The sequence below is a fragment of the Typopeltis vanoorti genome, chromosome 4 (assembly GCF_054136105.1).
Source record: "Typopeltis vanoorti isolate ZY-2024b chromosome 4, IOZ_Tvanoo_1.0, whole genome shotgun sequence".
Lineage (NCBI taxonomy): Eukaryota > Metazoa > Arthropoda > Arachnida > Uropygi > Thelyphonidae > Typopeltis > Typopeltis vanoorti.
In genome coordinates, this window is record NC_143552.1 from 32,385,272 (window position 1) to 32,406,348 (window position 21,077).

General features: G+C 35.0%; 1 protein-coding gene across 4 annotated transcripts in view; it reads right to left on the reverse strand.

Annotated features, from left to right (window-relative positions):
• LOC150107208 (uncharacterized) overlaps positions 1–21,077 on the reverse strand; it is a 351,505-nt gene that overhangs the window by 67,859 nt on the left and 262,569 nt on the right. For all 4 annotated transcript variants that reach the window (XM_090391063.1, XM_090391065.1, XM_090391062.1 and 1 more), the window contains 2 exons: positions 11,297–12,164; positions 3,587–3,666 (listed from right to left, as the gene is read on the reverse strand). In XM_090391063.1, coding sequence (XP_090247189.1) covers positions 3,587–3,666; positions 11,297–12,164 — 948 coding nt within the window. The remainder of the gene's footprint in view (positions 1–3,586; positions 3,667–11,296; positions 12,165–21,077) is intronic.

Consider the following 21,077-nt stretch of genomic DNA (forward strand, 5'->3'; position numbering starts at 1 on the left):
ATTTTGAAACTTTCTTCTAGGAAAACAATTAGGGAGAGCAAGTTTTTTGTTTTTTTTTCAGTGGGAGGAATCTTGGAAAATAACTAAGCACCTATTCGATTAATATATACATAAGTTCTTAGGCTGCATGTAGTTTAGTGACATTTGGTATTTGTAATCATTAAAATAAGTGGTTGAGCCATCTCAATTTTCATTATCATGCTAGGTATAAAAGGGGATATTGTGACAACTCTGCTCCAGCTGGGTAGAATCTAATAAAAGTAGGATTCAGGATGCACACTACAATATACCCTGCTTGGAAAGAAGTCGATGAAAACCAAAGTGTGAGAAAAAAAACAGCTAAGATGCCCATCTTAAGATGCAAGACCTTTCGCTATGATGACTGCAGCAATCTTATAGGGCATACTTTCCCCAAGCATACAGTGCCGATCAATGGGAATTTTGGACCATTCTTCCTATAGGCATGTAATGAGGTTCTGAACTGCTTTGGGGGAGATGTATCTTGACTTCATCCAACACTTGAGTTCATCCCACAGATGTTCATTAGGATTGAGATCAAGGCTCTGTGGAAGCCAGTCAAGTGTGATGACATTCATGTCCATGCAGTTACAGCAGCAGCCTTATGACATGGTGCATTGTCCTGCTGAAAGAGATGATGGTCATTTCCATAGAAATGCCTCGAATCTGTTTGTGGCACCACAAACAGAAGTCCAAGACCAAATCATAAAAAACAGGATATCGTCACTTCTGAATTTCATAGTTGGGATAATGCACTCTGGTAAGAGACATTCACCAAGCATCCGGCACACCCATCTATTTGCTCAGCAGAAGGTGTGTGTGATTCATCACTGCATCACACAGTTTTCCAAGTTTCCACATCCCACTGTACATACTCTTTGCACCACTGAAGATGCTACATGTTGATTTGGGTAACGTCGGACTTGCATATTGTGGTCCTGCCATGGAAACCCAAGTGGTTATCCTAAGTTCTGAATGTTTTTGTGCAGATTCATGTTCCAGTTGACGCTAAAACTCTGCATTCAACATGTTGGCCGACGAATGGTGGTTTTTGCATTCGGAGAGTGTGGTGGGTTGTCAACTACAACTACGGGGAGTCAACTACAAGTGCTACCCACTACCTGTGGGTAGCACTTGTAGTTGACTCCCTGTATTTTCATCTCAGTATGGTATGGTCCGACCACATAAGCAAGAGCTGTCGTTGGCAGACTGCCAAAAAGAGTCAATTCATGTTGAAGGGGAGAAAGAAATAAGGCGATGTATGAACTGATCACCAACAAGCGAAATCACGTGCTTTATACGTAAAATTTTCCAACTGTTATACAAGCAAAATAGTTACCACTTTAAAAACTACAATGATCATAGAAGAGAAGTTAATTTTCCGATGTGTTATAATAAACACTCATCCCACAATATGGATTGATTACCCTATTATCGGAATGGATTCTCCTTCTTTTGACATGCGCAGAAGTGTCAAAGGGGTCTTGTATATGTGGGTGTACTATATCACTGATTGTTAACCTGGGATGGCCCATTTGTCAATAATTTGTCAAACAGATAGGCCTGCACCATGACATCCTATCACAATGCCTCTTTCAAACTCCGTCAGTTACTTCTTGCAGCCACTTCACCCAGATGCAGTTGTACTGATTTGGGAGCATCATGTTCATCCAATTTATACCAGCTATAAACATGTGGCTCGTTACATGGTACAATGCACCTTGCCTATAGGGATGCCCTTTGACTACTTTCTTGAAAAATATAGAATAAATAAATAAGCAAAACTGGAATGGTAGAAATCAGTTGAATAAATTTATATGCAGTAAGAGAGAAATTAGTCAAAACACTACACTAGCACCATACAAAATTGTATTAAATCTAATCTTATCCTAGAGATCTGAAATGTGAGTTGAAAATATAACAAAATGGGGAAAGAATGGTTAAATAAAATCAGTGACCTAGACCAAGGTCACTTGTTAATTTAACCATATAAAACCAAGACCTAGGTGGTCTGCTGCAGTTAATATTCCTCAGAAGTCAGAAATTATAAGATCTGACAATACCAGAGACTAGAAAAATAGGAGTTGAATTTGGAAGACATCTGCTGACAGAAATTTAACAATAATGTAAACTTAATTATGTAGTACTATCATAGTATCTTGAATGCTGATCAATAAGGAAATGATGAATAATGTATTTTTGTTGTTATATAGGTACATTTTATTTGTCAGTTAAACTGGTCACACTTCTCCAAAGCAGAGAGAGAGACCTCTTTAGAGTGTACACTATTAGATCTAGAGGAGTTTCTTTGCCACATTTCATACAATTCTGAAGATGTCAGTTGAATAGCTGAAATAAAATATTACAAAATCCATGTTTGAAAAAAAAATGCATATTCATAATGTGTACAATTAAGCACATTATATAGATTTTATTTAAGGATACTACTCATTCATAACAAGACTCAAATTTTAACAGATGTGAAGAAGGGTTTTTTCAAATTGGCTGACATACTAAAATGTACAAAAATGCAAAAAAGAAAAATAATTACTTTATGTATAAATTATTCTGCTGAGCTCAAAGTGCTTGTGATTCATAATAAATCCGACTGTGGTCCATGAATGAAGACTGCATTCAATCAAATTGCAAAATGCTACTGTAGGCTGTCATACACTACCTTGTCTTAGTGTATCATAGAAAAAACATTTCTACTACTGTATTTTTATTATTCAATACTTTTTGAAATAATGAAGAAATATAGTAATGGCTAACTTTTATGCTATCATTAACAGCTCTGAACTAAATTAATAATTGTAATTGGCAATTTGGATTTAATGCCACCACCAATTTGCATAAGATTCTGATTTATAATCATCTTCCTATAGACAACTTTCTGAAAGAAATCAGAAGTGCAAGCTGTTGTTCTTAACATTTTAAAATCATCTGGATGAGTTGGAATAAAGGATTTCAATTTAAAGTGCTACTTAATGGAAAATTCCAGAGAGTGTTTTTAGCTCATAATAGGAGTAAAGAAATATGTACAGGAATAATTTTTGTTACTAATCTCATCTGAATTTTCTGATAAGGAATGCATTATACACTCCCACCCCTTCTCATTTAGTAGACACTGTGCTACATAGCAAAGATTTCAAGACTATTTCCATAGTAATTTCTAGTGTTTCCAATGAGGATATGCTAAGAAAAAATTTGGGTAGTGTCTTACATAAAGATAATTATTTAGAGAAATTAAAGTAAAACAAAATTTAAAAAAGTAGAAAGAAAGAAAAAAGAGAACATAGATTGTGGTGATTGCTTAAAATTTAATATTATTATTATGTTTATTATCATTAACATTCGACTTCAATGGATTCAAAAATTAAAAAGAAACAAATAAAAAATATAGACAAAAAACAAACAAAAAAAGATGAAGTAAAAGAACCTAAGATATAAACTTTTTCTTTTAACAGATTGGTTGTTTAAAAATGTATTAACATTAGACCAACATGGAGCTATAATAATGTCCGAAAAGCAAGTTTATATTAGTGAACTAACAAGTGAAATTACATACCTTATTAGGCAAGACAGCCGTTCTCTTCTGGTCACCATGCTCTTTACATACTTTTTTTTTTAATGGGATTGACAATTTTTCTAGGAGGGATAACAGAATTTGTTGAAGACAAGAAATAAACTGACATTTTCAAATCTACAACTTAAGTTGTCTATCAGTTTATATATATATATATTTCTAAAATAAAGAGCCAAAAGGCTTCAGTTCAGTGATGCAAAATTATATAAGTAAAGCATTATTTCAGAGCCGAATGTAGAAACTATGAAAGTTTTATAAAAATAAGTTGACCAGAGAGCTTATGGGAATACACTCACTGGCATTCACGAATTGCTTTAGTGCAGACTACTTAGAAAACATAGGTGCTACCCAAAGTATCTATACATATTTCCTTTCTTTAGTCCATTTTGATAAGGTTTCACAGGCCTAACAGCTGTTTCAAACTGGTTGGTTCTCCTCAGAGATCAGGCAGAAACCTTAAGAAGAGCAAAAACTCTCGTTCAGTACTAAGGAACTTGAAATGTCAGAGATGTGTATTTTTCATAAGCGAATTCTTGGTCGGTGTATAAAAGTATTTACTAAAATAAAGAGGCAAAAGGCTTCAGTTTGGTGATGCAAAATTATATAAGTAAAGTGGATATTAGATCCAGCATCTTTTTACAAAACTTTCATAGTTTCTACATTCAGCTTGGAAATAATGCTGGATTTAATATCCACTTTACTTATATAATTTTGCATTGCTGAACTGAAGCCTTTTGGCTTCAGTTCAGTGATGCAAAATTATATAAATAAAGCTTAAAGCTTGACATGATTGAGCACTGCAAGGTTTGTTGTATGAAAGAATGAGTGGAGAGGGCAATAATCAGCAAAACTGAGGATGAGGTTTGAAATCAGTGAGAGAAGGTCATTTATGAGAAAGAGATCAGGTGAAAGAATAGAACCCTGAGGAGCACCTGCATTAATTGGAAAATTTGAAGAGAACATCTTCCACCATTATATGAAGTGAATGACTGGAGAGAAAAATAAAAATCCAATTATAAAGGAAGAAAGGCAGACCATAAGATGGCAATTTGATGAGAAGCCATCAGAGCCGAACCCTATCAAATGCTTTGGAAACATGAAGTGCAACAGCACAAGTTTGTTGTATGAAAGAATGAGTGGAGAGTGCCATAATCAGCAAAACTGAGGAGGTTTGAAATCAGTGAGAAAAGGTCATTTATGAGAAAGAGATCAGGTGAAAGAATAGAACCCTGAGGAGCACCTGCATTAATTGGAAATTTTGAAGAGAACATCTTCCACCATTATATGAAGTGAGAGAAAAATAGAAATTCAATTATAAAGGAAGAAAGGAAGACCATAAGATGGCAATGTGCTCTGAAGACATCAGAGCTGAACCCTATCAAATGCTTTGGAAACATGAAGTGCAACAGCACAGGTTTCTCCAACCTTTTTTGTAGCACTCCACAGACAGGCGATATAAGCATTTGATAGGGGTACATGACAACTGGGTGACAGTCATATTGGCAACAGAAAGTTACAAATTTTTGTATGCTTAGCAGGCATAAGATTTAGCGAATTTTTTTTTGTAAATATTGGTAAAATATATATAAATATAAATATGGTTATATTTATATTTATAAAATAAATATAATTATAACTCATACCTCATATGCCTTATGAGGTATGAGTTATAAGTTATGAACTATGAGTTATTTCCACATAATTGGGAAAAAAAAAAAAAAAAAACTAGATCTAAAAATAATCCAGACCTAACGACCTAAGCTTACCTGTGTGAATTTGACTCTGATATTCAAATTTTCGATAAATCAAAAAATTTTATTTTTTCGAAGAATTATATCATATATCAAAATTTGTAGGTTCATTTAAGAAAGAGATGGTTAAAAAGAGTGGTCCAAAAATGATTTAAAAATGAAAAGGCATAATTGCAAAATATTAAAATAAAGAAAAAAAAAAAAAACCAGTATTTTTAATTCATTTATTAATATTATTTTGTAATTAACGAACATATTTACACATGCTACATATATACATTAAAACAAAAAAGTATATGAAATTCAAAACAAAATTTTTATTTTAAGTTTATTAATTCATATTACAGTTATATGCAATACCACGAAAATATTCTATTATATTTTCCCTATCATAATTTATAACTTTTTTCAAAATTCTTTGGTCAGCTTCATCATAACGTCTATGTTTGTGCTGATGTTAATAACCCGCTACTGCTCTTTCATAATCAACATCATATGATTTTTAATTTTTTGTAGTCCATTTATAAAAATCCATAAATTTGGATGACTTGTGCTGCTGCCAAAGCTGAATTGCAATTTTTGATGACAGGCTTCCGCAAAATTATTTGTCCTATCGCTTCCATTTATTGTTCTTTGGTACACAGACCAAACGTTTCAGGGAAAAATCAGTGGAGTCCTGGTTCTATTATTCCTTAGACGACCTATGTATGTGTTCGTAAACCATTCTAAAATTGATTCAAATTCATTGGATAAATGATTCTCAATTTCAGAAATAACGTAAATAATATCTTGTTCTGCAACGAAAGCAAGTGAAGTGATCATTTTTTAATTTAAAGCGAATTGCGCATCAAAATTTAAGCATGTGCTAAAAGAGTGTTCAGCTGAACTGACTTCCTTTGACCAGGCTGTTTAATATGGGTCTCAGAACAGGAAAGATTCCACAGGAATAGAAAGAATGTATGGTAATTCCATTGCACAAGGATAGTGCAAAGACCAATGTATCCAACTATCGATCAATTAATATCTCAGGAGTGGTGGTGAAGATTTTAGAAAAATTGGTTAGGGCTAGCACTCAGAAATGGATTGACAGTGAATCTGTACTTTGCAATGAGCAACATGACTTTACTAAGGGAAGGTTTTTCATGTTTTAGCAACTTGCTCACATTCTATAACAATGTTGCCATTGAACTAGACAAGGAGAATGGATACACTGTGATACTTTTGGATTTTGCTAAGTCTTTTGACAGAATACAGCATGGTAGACTGTTGCATAAATTGAAGAATATGGATTTGGATTATAGAATATTAGCATGGATAAGAGGATGGCTGACTTATAGATATCAAAAAGTGGTATATGGGGGATGTGAGTCTGCAAGATTTAAGATAACCAATGGTGTACCACAAGGATCAGTTCTTGGTCCACTGTTATTCAATCTGTACATTAATGATATTGGGAAGATGTGACAAGTGACATACTGCTATTTGCTGATGATGAGATGGGTAGGGTAATCAGGAATGCTGCTGATATGTAGAACTTGCAGAATGATTTGAATAGGCTGGAATTGTGGGCATGGGAAAATGTCTGTCAGTAAATATAAACCCATGCACTTTGGTGATGAGATATCCAATGTAGTATTATATTGGTGGGATTATGCTTGAAAAAACTGATGAGGCTAGGGATCTTGGAGTGTTAGTGGATAGGAAGTTGAAGTTCAGGACCATGTAGCAAAGATTGCAAATACAACTCAAAAGATAATTGCAATGCTGAAATGAACGTTCACATGTAAAGATAAGGATGTCATTTTGCCTCTTTACAAGGCCTCGATAAGACCTCACTTGGACTATTGTGCTCAGGTCTGATCTCCTGGTTTTCATCCTGATTCTGATATATTGAAGAGAGAGTGCAAAGAAGAATGTTAAAAATGATATCAGGATTATGGAATACTGATTATGAAGACAGATTGAGAATTTGTAGCTGCAGACACTAGCAAAGAGGAGAAAGATGGGTGATATGATCGAGACTTGCAAACTTCTGAAAGGGTCATACAGGATTTCAACTGATGGAATTTTTCAATTTATGGAGGGTGTGGAAAGGACGAGAGGGCATCCTTTGAAGCTGAGAACGAATGCTGCTAAGAAGGGGGGGAGGGAGGGTGATGGCTAGATTTTTCTCTCATAGGGTGGTACATGATTCGAATGGATTGCCATTGGATGTTGTGAGTGCAAGCAGTGTGAATGAATTCAAGAATAAGTATAATAGCTGGTGGTGTAATATGTGGCCTCCATCGATGAGTCCCTGACTCCCTGGAGGGTTCTCATAATAATAATATTCAGAATGAAAAATTTATATACAAAAGAAAATGATTATGCAGACATCAAGTGGACTGTGTATAGTGGAAAAAATATTCAAAACAGCAGTAATGGCCAAGAATAGAATTTAGAAATATAATGATGAATTCTTTTGAAGAAAACCTGAATGCCAGCATACCATATTTCTTTTTTCAGAATTGAAAAATTCCATGCTGCTGCACAAACAGAATTAGTTTCAAGAATGATTTTGATTTGCATTAAATCGTGATTTGTATTTAATCACAGAATATATTTTGTATTTTTTTTTATAAAGTAGTCTGTTAGATCTAATTTGCTAACCAAACAAACTATTTTATCAAAAGATGTTTTACTAACTGCTTATATTTCACTGAATTTCAAATCAGCATCATCACAGCACAACACAACACAGCTTATATACATGACAGTAAGTGAAAAAATACAATTCTAATGGACAAAAGATCTCAAGTTCTATTTTGGTGCCCTCTGATGTTGTAAAAAAAAAAAAAAAAAAATTACAGCAATGTGGGAGTTGCTCTTAAGATAACAGTCTTGTAAATTTTTGGCAAATAAATGCAACCATATTTGTTTAGGTTATGAGAATTCTTAGGCGAGCAGATCAGGATAAACCTTCACCCCCAGCACACCCTGGAGTGTATGAAGTTCCCTGTGACTGTGATTTGGCCTACTATGGGCAAACAGGAAGAGATATTAATTGATCGATAGTTGGATACATTGGTCTTTGCGCTATCCTTTTTCCATATTCAATTTCACTTCACATACTACTTTTACTTGATTAAAAGCTTTAATAATACTAACAATCTTAACAAATACAGTTGTAAATTTGGATGGATCTCAAAGTGTATGTTATAAATTAACAATGATCTTAAGACCTGTTGTAATATTTTTTTTGGATTTAAAAAAAAAAAAAAAAAAAAAACAGATTCAAACACATTATTACATTTATGTTATATTTATCTGATTTTTGCTGGCAATTATTAAATAAGATTTATGAAGTTATACAACATGCTGCACACTGATTTCACTATTTCTTTACAATTCTGAGAGCTTTTAAGCTTACATATATAATTTCTATATGATTGTAAAATGGAAAAAAGCTAGTTTGGAAAAGTCCCTTTTTCTAATCCCTATGCCAAAAATAAGACTAAATAAGATTTATTACACTTTGATACATCGTTTCATAAAACCATGAGGAAAGTTCATAGTTTCCTTAATCCACAATCTAACAATGATTTAAACAAAATGGCCAGCTCAATCAAGTCCTGTACTCGAGTGCTGTCACCCTTATCTTCAAAAAATGCATACAAAGGCATGTCAAATTAATAATCCTTTTTAATGTAATAAATCTCATTTAGTATAAATCTTATTTTCACCTAAGTTGGACAATGGGGGCTGCTCCATTACCAAACAGTTTAGCTTTTTCCAGTTTACTGTACAAATATTATGAGCTTTATGAAATTTTTTGAAAAAATTCGGTGTTAATTTCTATATTTTTGATAAATCAAAAAGTAAAAATAGAGTAAAAATAAATCTCCTAATGCCTGTTTGTTTCCCAAAAGCAGCAGGCAGAAGCCCATGCCATAACTTTTGGAAATCAGACTCCACCCCTCACCATCACTAGACTGAGTGCATTCCATCATAACATGCTAGATAACATTCCTGTGATCATTTTTGAGCTTCTTCTTGGAGGGAAACCATCTACTTGTTTCTACAAATAACAAATGGCTTAAAGTCTAGGGGAAAAAAAAGTTCCTTTAGTCAGGGACTAGAATCAAACCTATACTGATCTATCTTCAGACCTAGAATTATGACAGTTATGACAATTCTGTGGAAGGTAATTTTCTTTATTCACAATTTGATATGCTGGAAAGGATCGAGAGAAGATGCATAAAGGTGGTCAGTGGTCTTTGGAATGTGAAGTAGGAGAGATTGAGAGTAGTATATAAGTTGCAGATCCTTGTGAATAGAAGGAAGAGGAGGGGGGGGGGATATGATTGAGACATATAAGCTAGTCAGGAGTTGACATGGAAGAGATTTTTTATAAAATGGGAGAGGAGGTAGAACAAGAGGTCATTGCTGTAAACTGTATAAGTAGGGTCTGAGCAGAGGAGTGAGGAGTAGGTTTTTTGCATGGAGAGAGTGGTTGGTGAGTGGAATGCATTGCCTGAGTGTGTTGTGGGTGTAGACATATTGAATCAGTTTAAAGCACAGTTGGATGACCATTGTGTTCAATAGTGTAACTCCTATGATGAGTCCCCGACTCCATGGAAGTCAGATGTTAATAATAATAATTTGTATTCAATGATTTCTAAAATATATTCAGAAATGTAAAAGAAAGAAAATTAATCATATATATATATATATATATATATTTATTTATTAAAGTTACCAAGCTATTTTAAACCTGGTTTTACTCCATTTCCCAAGTAAGCAAACAGACAAACAAGTCAAGTTGCACCTGCAAGTGTTGCAAGTCTAGCTGATCCTACAGGTAGTGCAAGACCAAGGCAACTCATTGTAAAAGTAGTATAAGCTCTGATCACTAATCTTCATATTTACCCTTAATGCAAAGCACATCTCCTAGAGGAGATGTATGATGTTTTGTATTAAAGGCAAGGGGGGGACACTACCCAGACCGGTTTCGACCTTTATTGAGGTCTCATCAGTGGGAGCCAGGCTAGAAATACCAGAACAAGTTACCATAAGGTGTTTTAACCTTATTAAATAAAAATCTCAGGAGGAGATATAAATGTAGAAAGTATTTTACCTTGGGTATAATAAATGCTCAAGTTACCAAGCTATTTTAAACCTGGTTTTACTCCATTTCCCAAGTAAGCAAAACAGACAAACAAGTCAAGTTTGCGCCTGCAAGTGTTCCAAGTCTAGCTGATCCTACAGGTAGTGCAAGACCAAGGCAACTCATGTAGGATCAGCTAGACTTGGAACACTTGCAGGTGCAAACTTGACTTGTTTGTCTGTTTGCTTACTTGGGAAATGGAGTAAAACCAGGTTTAAAATAGCTTGGCAACTTGAACATTTATTATACCCAAGGTAAAATACTTTCTACATTTATATCTCCTCCTGAGATTTTTATTTAATAAGGTTAAAACACCTTATGGTAACTTGTTCTGGTAAAATACTTATGAGCTCTGTATTACTAAAATCTTGGTATTTCTAGCCTGGCTCCCACTGATGAGGCTTCAATAAAGGTCGAAACCAGTCTGGGTAGTGGCCCCCTTGCCTTTAATACAAAACATCATACATCTCCTCTAGGAGATGTGCTTTGCATTAAGTGTAAATATGAAGATTAGTGATCAGAGCTTATGCTACTTTTACCATGAGTTGCCTTGGTCTTGCACTACCTGTAGGATCAGCTAGACTTGCAACACTTGCAGGCGCAAACTTGACTTGTTTGTAAGTTTGCTTACTTGGGAAATGGAGTAAAACCAGGTTTAAAATAGCTTGGTAACTTTAACATTTATTATACCCAAGGTAAAATACTTTCTACATATATATATATATATATATATATATATATTTAAAGACAAAGTCCTTATAGAAACTACTCAAAAAAATATCCAAAACTACTTGCCTGAAATTTGAGAATGCATGTTATTCTTGTTAATCGTTTCATTACATACTGTTGGGTTCTGAATGTTCACATGGTCCCTTAAGGAATAAGTTTTATGACCATCTTTTCTTACAGATATACTAGAACAATCTGTAGGACTTGTGCTGTTCTGGTGACTGACACATTTTGTAGTTTGTATTGAAGATAAATAGATGGAATCCATTGCTATGCTATCATCTTCTGAAAAAAGTTGTCGTTTTGCATGTAATAACTGTGCATTTCTGTTAACATATAAAGGAGTTTCTGATGAAGCTTGAATGTTCATTTTGGAATTTCCAATCTCATATGCTTTAGATGTAACTGTATGGTGAGAAAAAAAATTACTGTGCACTGGCTTCGTAAATGATCCTCTGTCAGATTCTGTATCACAATCTGAATATATCTCACTTTGTTTAAGGTTGCTATTATCTTGACTACATTTTTCTATGTCATTTTCTGTTTCAGATGAGTCATTCTTTCGTTTTCTACTCAACACTTGTGAAGTATCTTCTTGAACACTAGAAGAACTTTCTAACTGTTCCAAATCAGAAAATGTGTCTTCCTGTAAGCAGGACACTACTTGAACTGGACGAGATTTCAACCATCTTGTCTCCTTTTCTTTCTTTTCACAGAAGCTTTTTACTGCTGGATTGGATTGCCTGACCTGGTCAAATGTACTAGCATGACGACTGCTCATAGATACAGCTTTTCCCCAAGGCAGACTAGTTAATGATAATCGCTGAATTTTATGTATCCACAGGTGATAATTTTTTATAGAATTTTCAATAATTTGGATGTAGTGTTTTGGATGGATATTCTCAGGACAGAAGTAAGTTACGTTTTCTGATAACTGGGGAAAGGGAGAGAAAGAAATAGGAGTGGGAGGAAAAAGAAAAGAAAAAAGATGTTATTATTTTTAAAATTAAGTCTTCCTAAAATAATTATCAAATTCTATATTTTGAAAAAGATGTTGCTATTGTAAAACAATACAGCAGGTAGAATAATGATTTAATGATTTTGGATGAAAAATCAGATTGAGGGATATAGTGCACATCAAACTGCAAAATATTCAGAATGTTATTCTTCATATATAAATTATAAGGGAAATTCTAGACTGAAGATTTTTAATACAGCTAATTAATTTAACTAGACAAAGTGATGGTTAATTTATTTAACCATCATTTAATTGGTCCTTGAATGGGTCATCTTGTCATATGACTTCTGGAAAAAAAAAACTATATAACTATATCTAGTTAAGGATACCTTCAATTACTTTTTTAATTCACAAATAATATAATCTGATAACTAACACATTGCTGTATATAAAATAGACTAGTAAGAAAGAAAGCTATTTTATATGAATATTTGGACTTGTTTAGTGGGGCATTCTCAAGGTGGAACAATCATCAAGGCACACAGCAAAGAGATGAATAAAGGTGTATTCAAAGGTGGTGTTTTGTAGCCAATTTAAAAATTCAACTATAGGAAACTCTGGCAGTTTTTTTCATCTGAAGTTGAAAAGTATTGAACATGTAGTCTTACCTGCTTCCTCTTGTACTGAATTCTAACTAAATAATTTGGATATTTTCCTTCTATTTTTGCTGCAATTTAATTGTCAAATTCTATATTTTGATAAAGTTTAAGTTTACATTAGCAGAGAGTCTTCTAGTATTGAATATATTGAAGATACCAGAAGATATATACTTCTGGTACTGATAATGGCTGGATTTCAACTTTTCTAGAGGAGAAGAAAGAAGATACTTTAAATATTGGTTTAAAAGAGTTGTTGTGTACCCGTTACTGAGTATTCTTTCAGAGATTCTCCAAATAAGGGAGGTCTCGAGTGGTCTAGATTCTCTATTGATATTTATATCAATAGAGGATAAATGGTAATTTTTTTAATACAATTATACCTTTCAGTAGTGAACTATTTTAAATATAATCTAATTAATTCTGGAGCATGGTGTAATTGGAGCAAATGGTTCCAACTTTGTGTGGGTCTTGTGAACAGTCAACGACAAAATATCCAGGTGTCTGGTGACTAATACATCTAAAAACAGGAAGCATTTACTGTTTACAATTTCTACAGTGAATTTTATTGTAGGCTTTAAGCCTTACAACACACACACAAAGTTACAGCATTAGTGTTTCTGGTTTGGCCCTACAATCTATAAATCGGAGAACTCGTCCCATAACAGTATTAATGATAAGCAATGTCTTTTTATTTTTTCCTCCAAACTTCTTTACAAACTCATAGTTTGTTCACACAATACTGCTAATTAATTCAAATCAAATGTATAATAAAAATAAAATGCAGTAAGAAATTATTAAAAGAACACGTAAGTTCACAGTAATAACTTTTAATTAATAAATAAGGTACAGATATTTCATACTAAAACTAATAGTACATCTTCAGTGTTACAAACAGATAGGAATGGAATACAAGTAACGAACATTCGGTGGAACAAAGAAATTAATAAATAATTAATATTTGAGATAATTGGTTTTTTAATGATTACATAAAATAAAAGTCTCCCAGATCTTTGAGAGAGAGAGACAATCATTTCAATTTAAATTCGGTTCGGTGTAAAATAGCTTCACAACTTTCTTTAAAGACGCGTTCATATTTGAACCTGCATATATGAAGGAGAATAACTTTATCCCACTGGATATTATGGGTAGTGTTAATACTGTGTTGTGCTAGACAGACTTCTAAGGTTTATTGTATTCAATATAATATTGATGTTCTTTAATTCTTTTTTCCACAGAACGGTCAGTTTTTCCAAAATAAGAAACATTGCATTCACATGGTATTTGGTAAACGCCAGCCAAAGATAGAGATGACAGTTTATCTTTTGTAGAAGGCAATAAGGAAGAAACTTTGTTGATAGGAATATACGTGGGAATCAATTCTACAAAAGATAAACTGTCATCTCTATCTTTGGCTGGCATTTACCAAATACCATGTGAATGTGATATTTCTTATTTTGGATTGATATATGACCTCACAGACTTTGGGTGTGCATGAAGGTAAAAGTAGGCCATTTCGAACATTGAGTGCTGCTATATGCATGTGGTATGTGCTAAAAGCTGTAAATAATTTACTGACAGATTAAAGGTTTATGCACTATTCAAGCTGTAACAGCATTTATGTCTATACTAGATATAACGATGCATTTTGGACTGGAAGCTGCATAAAACGATGAAGAGGACTAAAATACAGTGGTACCTTGGATTGCGAGTGTTTTGCAAGACGAGCAAAAATTTTTAAATAAATTTTAACTTGATAAATGAGCAAGGTCTTGCAATACGAGTATTACTTATACGCTTTGTCTGCCGAGTGTCACGTGATCACAAGCTGCTCGGGATTGTGGGTAATCGTCTTGCATGCTTGGTCTCAGTCGGCATACCTCATTCGTGCTAGCATTGTGACCACGTGTGCGTGCACAAAGCAGTTTTTTATTTTGTGTCCAAATGTAGTGACTGTTCTTTATTAACTGTACTACGACAATGCCCCCCAATGAAGAAAAGGGTTGAAAAGGAAGGCGGTAAGAAGGAGATGATTACGGTGGAAGTTAAGAAGGAAATCATCGGGAAGCACGAACAAGGTATGCAAGTGGACGCTATCGCAAGATCTTATAAGAAGTCTACGTCAATGATTTGCACAGTATTAAAGAAGAAAGAAGAACTAAGGGGGGCTACATGTAGCAAAAGGAGTCACGAGAGTATCAAAGCAATGGCCATGTATTCTGGAAGATGCAGAAAGGTTGCTTTTGGTGTGGATAAATGAGAAACAACTAGCAGGTGATACTGTGACCGAGAACTTGATCTGTGAGAAGGCAAAGGCCTTGTACACCGACCTTGTAAGTAAACTGCTAGGTACGTCTACAGAAAACGAAGAAAGCTTCAAGGCGAGCAGGGGATGGTTTGATAACTTTAAGAGGAGAAGTGGCATCCATAGCGTCGTGAGGCACAGAGAGGCTGCGAGTTCGGATGCAAAGGCAGCTGAGGCATTCGTTGCAGAGTTCCAGAAGTTCATGGTCTCCGAGTGTTACCTGCCGCAGCAAGTTTTTAATTGCGATGAGACGGGACTTTTTTGGAAAAAGATGCCAAAGAGAACCTACATTACAGCAGAAGAGAATGCAATACTCGGCCCATGAAAGACCGTCTCACCCTCCTGCTGTGTGCTAATGCAAGCGGTGATTTCAAAGTCAAGCCCCTGCTCGTGTATCATTTTGAGAATCTACGAGCCTTCAAGAAATACAAGGTACAGAAGAGCCAGTTAAACATTATGTGGAGGTCCAACAGCAAGGCTTCAGTCACTCGTATCTTGTTCGTTGAGTGGATTAACGAGGTCTTCGGTCCTGCAGTGAAGAAATACCTTTTAGAAAAAAACAAAGCCACTCAAAGTCTTGCTGGTTATGGATAATACTCCTCATCCTCCAGGCCTTGAGGAGATGACTTATTGGAAGAATTCAAGTTCATTAAGGTCAAGTTCCTTCCTCCCAACACTACTCCATTACTCCAATCCATGGAGCAGCAGGTCATTTCGAACTTTAAAAAGTTTTACACCAAGGCACTATTTCAGCGATGCTTCGAGGTGACTGAAGGAACTAACCTTACCCTCCGAGAGTTTTGGAAAAATCATTTTCGCATCGTGAATTGCATCAAGATCATCAATAAAGCCTGGGATGGTGTCACCAAGAGAATCCTTAATTCTGCTTGGAGAAAACTGTGGTCTGTTTGCGTCGAGGGGTTTGCTCATGAACAGGAGCTGCGAGTTGTTTATTTTTTAGCGGTATATATTAGAACACAGAAACTAAGTAAATAATTAATTTATTAACTTCTTGCTGATGTTATAACCAGCATCTTCAGAGCACAAAAACAGTTTGTCACAATACGCGAGACTATAACAACATGGTGTAATCAACGGACTAGTTAAACAAAATTGCAGCAGCAACACAAAGACTAGAGTCCTGATTTTTGGCACCCTCTATCTGAAAAAAAAAAAAAAAAAAGGTACTAGTTTTTTCTTAAGATGACTGTCTCCCAGATCTTAGGCAAGTTAATACAGCCATATTTGTTGAGATTTGGAGTGTTCAATACAGCCACTCTCAAACCAACACTTTGGCTATGCTATGTTGACGATGTGCTTGCTATTTGGCCACATGGCCCAGAGACATTGGAAACATTCTTAGCCTATTTAAATAACCAACATCCAAAAATCCACTTTACAATGGAACTGGAAGCTAATAACTGTCTGCCCTTCCTGGATACACTTATCACACGTCTTCCAGATGGTTCCTTATCATTTTCAGATTTTAGAAAACCCACACATACAGGGAGATACTTACACAAACAATCACACCATCATCCTTCTCAACAATATGGCATTTTAAAAACGCTAACCTATAGAGCGAGAGCAATCTGTTCCAATAACAATGCTCTTGCTGCTGAACTGGCTCACTTACCCATGCCTTCTTGGCCAATGGCTATAATCCACATAAGATAAACAAAATACTAAATGCTCCTAAGAAACCCCTCCAACCACAGAGAACTACAACAAAACAGTCACCATCCCATACATTAAAGGCACATCCGAAAAGATTTCAAGAATTCTTAATAAACATAAACTACGCACTACATTCAGACCATGTAGCAAATTAGCAATCCTTATCCGCTCACCCAAGGACAGCATCATTCCCCCTTTATCACATCCAGGAGTCTACCAAGTATCCTACTCATGTAATCAAGCCTACTGCGGTCAAACAGGAAGGACTGTGAACATGAGCAAACCAAGTTTGCACCTGAAAGTATTTTCAGGACTGGGGTAAGGTGGTACAACACCAGGACAACTCGTTGCAAAGGTGGAGCAAGCTACCAAAATACTTTCAGGCGCAAACTTGGTTTGCTCACACTTGGATAAAGGATTAAATTAAATTTATTATACTCTAACCAAGTGAAAAATAAACTTTCAACATCTTTCTCTAAATCCAGAGTAATTTATTAAAAAGGGTGGCACACCATTTGGCAACTCCTATAGGTGGAGATGACTTGCTAATGCTTCTGCTTGGTATCTCCACTTGGGCCTGGCTCCCACTGAAGAGACCTCAATAAAGGTCAAAACTAGTCTGGGTAGTGGCCCTTCACTTAATGCATAACATTAAGTGAAGACATATCCACAAGGAGATGTGTTTTGCATTATAGGAAATACCGAGATAGGAGTGTTGGTAGCTTGCTCCACCTTTGCAACGAGTTGCCCTGGTGTTGTACCACCTTACCCCAGTCATGAAAATACTTTCAGGCGCAAACTTGGTTTGCTCACACTTGGATAAAGGATTAAATTAAATTTATTATACTCTAACCAAGTGAAAAATAAACTTTCAAAAAGTTAATAAATTAATTATTTACTTAGTTTCTGTGTTCTAATATATACTGTTAAAAAATAAACAACATGTTCGACAAATGCATAAGTCTGTCCACACGTTTATGGAGCTGCCAGTTGTCAGTGAAATTGTGTCCTTGGGGAAAGACCATGGGACTGGAGTTGAATGAGGATGACATTCAAGAGCTGGCAGAAGAACATGGCCAGGAGTTTACCACCGACGAACTGATGGATCTGCATTGCGAGCAACAGCAAGAGGTTATGGAGGAGATGTCGTCTGAGGAGGAGGAGAAAAAGACGGAGACATCCCTCTCTACAAATGAGATTAGGGAGGTGTGTAAAATGTGGGAGACAGTGCAAAATTTTGTAGAAAAGCACCACCCAAGTAAGGTTGTGGCAGTGCGAGCGATGAATCTGTTTAACTACAATGCATTCATATTTCCGTGAAATCCTCAAAAGGAGGCAAAAGCAAGTGTCATTGTATAGGTTACTTGTTAAAGTCACACAAAAAGAAAAAGAGTCAACAGATAGCAGTGATTCCATTAGTGACAATGAAAGTCGTCCTACCCAATACAATTACTGTAATATGTAATTGTAACGTAATTAATAAATTTGATTACTTTCTATTTATATTGCATTTAAATAATAAAAATATAAAAAGGTATACATATATAAGGTATACGAAGGTATATGTATTTTGTATTAATAATTTTTATATGAATATTTTTGAGTTTTCGAAGGAATCATCTGAGTTTCCATTATTTCTTATGGGGAAATTCGCTTCGATATACGAGTGCTTTGGATTACAAGCACGTTTCCGGAACGAATTATGCTCACAAACCAAGGTACCATTGTACTAGGAAAGATCCCCCCCCCCCTCAAAAAGATATGTGAGGTTTCAAAATTTTCCAGGGCTCATGAGAACCGTAACCTTTGGTATCAGAGCCAGTTGCCTTGCACTACTTAAAAGTGCATGAAAACTCTGCCCAGAAGCCTATATGTTTGCCTTTTATTAGTATTCAGATAGGTTTCACTCATCTGACAACTGTTGGTTCTCACCAGAGACTAGGCAGAAATAAATCTGTTCAAATTACATGGGGTTCCAAAGCAATGAGAGCGTGACCTAAAATGGTCACACTCTCATTGAATCTCTTATGAATTTCTTGGTTCGGTCTGAGAACGCTATCACAACTAGACCTAGCAGAGTCAAAGTCCAAAGACCAAACAAAGTATGCCAGCATGCACAGGACACAGTTATCAGACCAGGCAGAAAATTAAGAGAGCAAATATCCTCTATTCAGCATCACAGAAATCTTATATCAGAAAGTTAAATTTATCATAAGTGAACTCTGTTAGATCTTGTGACCCATGATCAAAAGGATTATTCATTCAAGATTTAACAAGAATACAATAATAACCAAGAAATACTTGTACTTAGTAAAGAAAGAAATTGTTAATAGAGAACATAATTGAATTACCTTAAAATGAAGGTTCCTCCAGGGAGATGGGCAGTCTGATGATAGTGACTAGCGAGAAGGTTTGCCCAGCAGAGTGCAGAAATGGTTGTACGTGACTAGCAAAGTGATCTCCACGTAGACGCAACCCACTGAAGTAGTAAAATATCTAACAATAAAAGACGGACAAAGGGGACACGGTAACCTCATGCGGCAGTGGTAATATACAGAATTTTCTTATTTTATTAACAATTAGCATTAGAGGAAATGGGTGAATCAATTTCTACTTGGAAGAAAAATGGACAATTGCCTAGAGAACTTTTGAATGACTTATATGCATTTGAATGACTTATATTATACTGGTAATTGGAGGACTTAAATTCTTGTGTGAGACCTAATTAATGTGGCGGCGTCTGTGTTAGCATTTGAAGTTAAAATTGTAAACTTGTATTTTCCCATGCTAAGTGTGTTTTAATTGACCAGATGATATAAGTTATATGTTCATTAAGTAGAGTGTTCATTTATGATTGTCAGTTGATTTAGTATAGGTATTGTGATAAGCTTTTGATATGTTTAAACCTAATTGTAAACTCTTTAGATCTTTAATAAACATGTTTTACTATGTATGCCTGAGTTTTGCTTGAGCATGAGACTAATTTATCACTCATAAAAGTTTGAACCTATGCATAAGGGTAAGGTAAAGAATAATTAGAAAGGACAGAGCCATGACTGCAAACTGAAATCTCTACAGACGCTATATATATTTAACGAATTTAGGTAGCTGTTAGAACTCTGGGAAAGTTTCTCTGAGTAAGAATTCTTCTGTCCTAGGACTCTGACTGGCACAGCTTGAACAAACAAATTTGTCAGAGTTTGAAAAGGAGACGGCCCCACAGAGATAGCCCCGAGATCTCATTCTTAGTAGGCACAAGAGAGGATAATAATAACAGATTTAAAGAAAAACCATGATGTAACAACTCTCAATAAGTGCAACAAGGTATAGAGTCTTACAGGCTTTGATTCAGCTTATTTAAGATATTAATATGGAGGATATTATAAATACATGCATATTTAGCCAAATATAAATGAAACTCATTAAAGTTTTGAAATTTGAAAACTGCTAATTTCCTTCCATACTCTGCTTTTGCTTTTCTTACCATACTGGTTACTCTTCTGGACTGTTTTGTACTGCTCATGTGCCTGCTGGTCACCTCTCTCCTTGAATTTCCTCCACAAAAATTTTTTTTTGTAGCTCCAGCTTGATGATGATGTTCAACCATTTAACTTCCACTTGATTTACTTGATATTCATATGTTTGTTATGCGCCTGAAGAAGTCTAGGTTTAGGCAAAACTAGTCGTGCAAATAAAGTTTTTATTTAAACCTTGGTTCCAGTCATTCAATACTATAGAATATGTTGTATAACCGAGTAAATCTTCCAATGAACAAATATATAAATATATATATAATATTCAAATTAAGTAGATATTGAATTCAACATTATTTCAAAGCTGAATAGAGAAACTACAAGAATTTCATGCTGAATATAGAAATTATAAAAGTTTCGGCAGATCCAAGCGTAAGCAAACCTTTCATGACAGGGGCAACTCATAGTAAAGGTGTAGTAAGTACTGATCTCTATCCTTAGTATTTCCCATAATGTATGATGTTATACATTATGGGGGGGGGGGGGTCACTACCCAGACCGATTTTGACCTTTTTTGAGATCTCGTCAGTGGGAGCCAGACCCAGATATAAAATACTCAAGTTGAAGTGATGCAGAACTTATACTTTACCAAACCAGTTGCTAAAAAAAGTGTCACATCACAAAAGGCACCAAGAATTACTGAAATAAAGAGCCAAAAGGCTTCACTTCAGCGATGCAAAATTATTCAAATTAAGTGGATATTGAATCCAACATTATT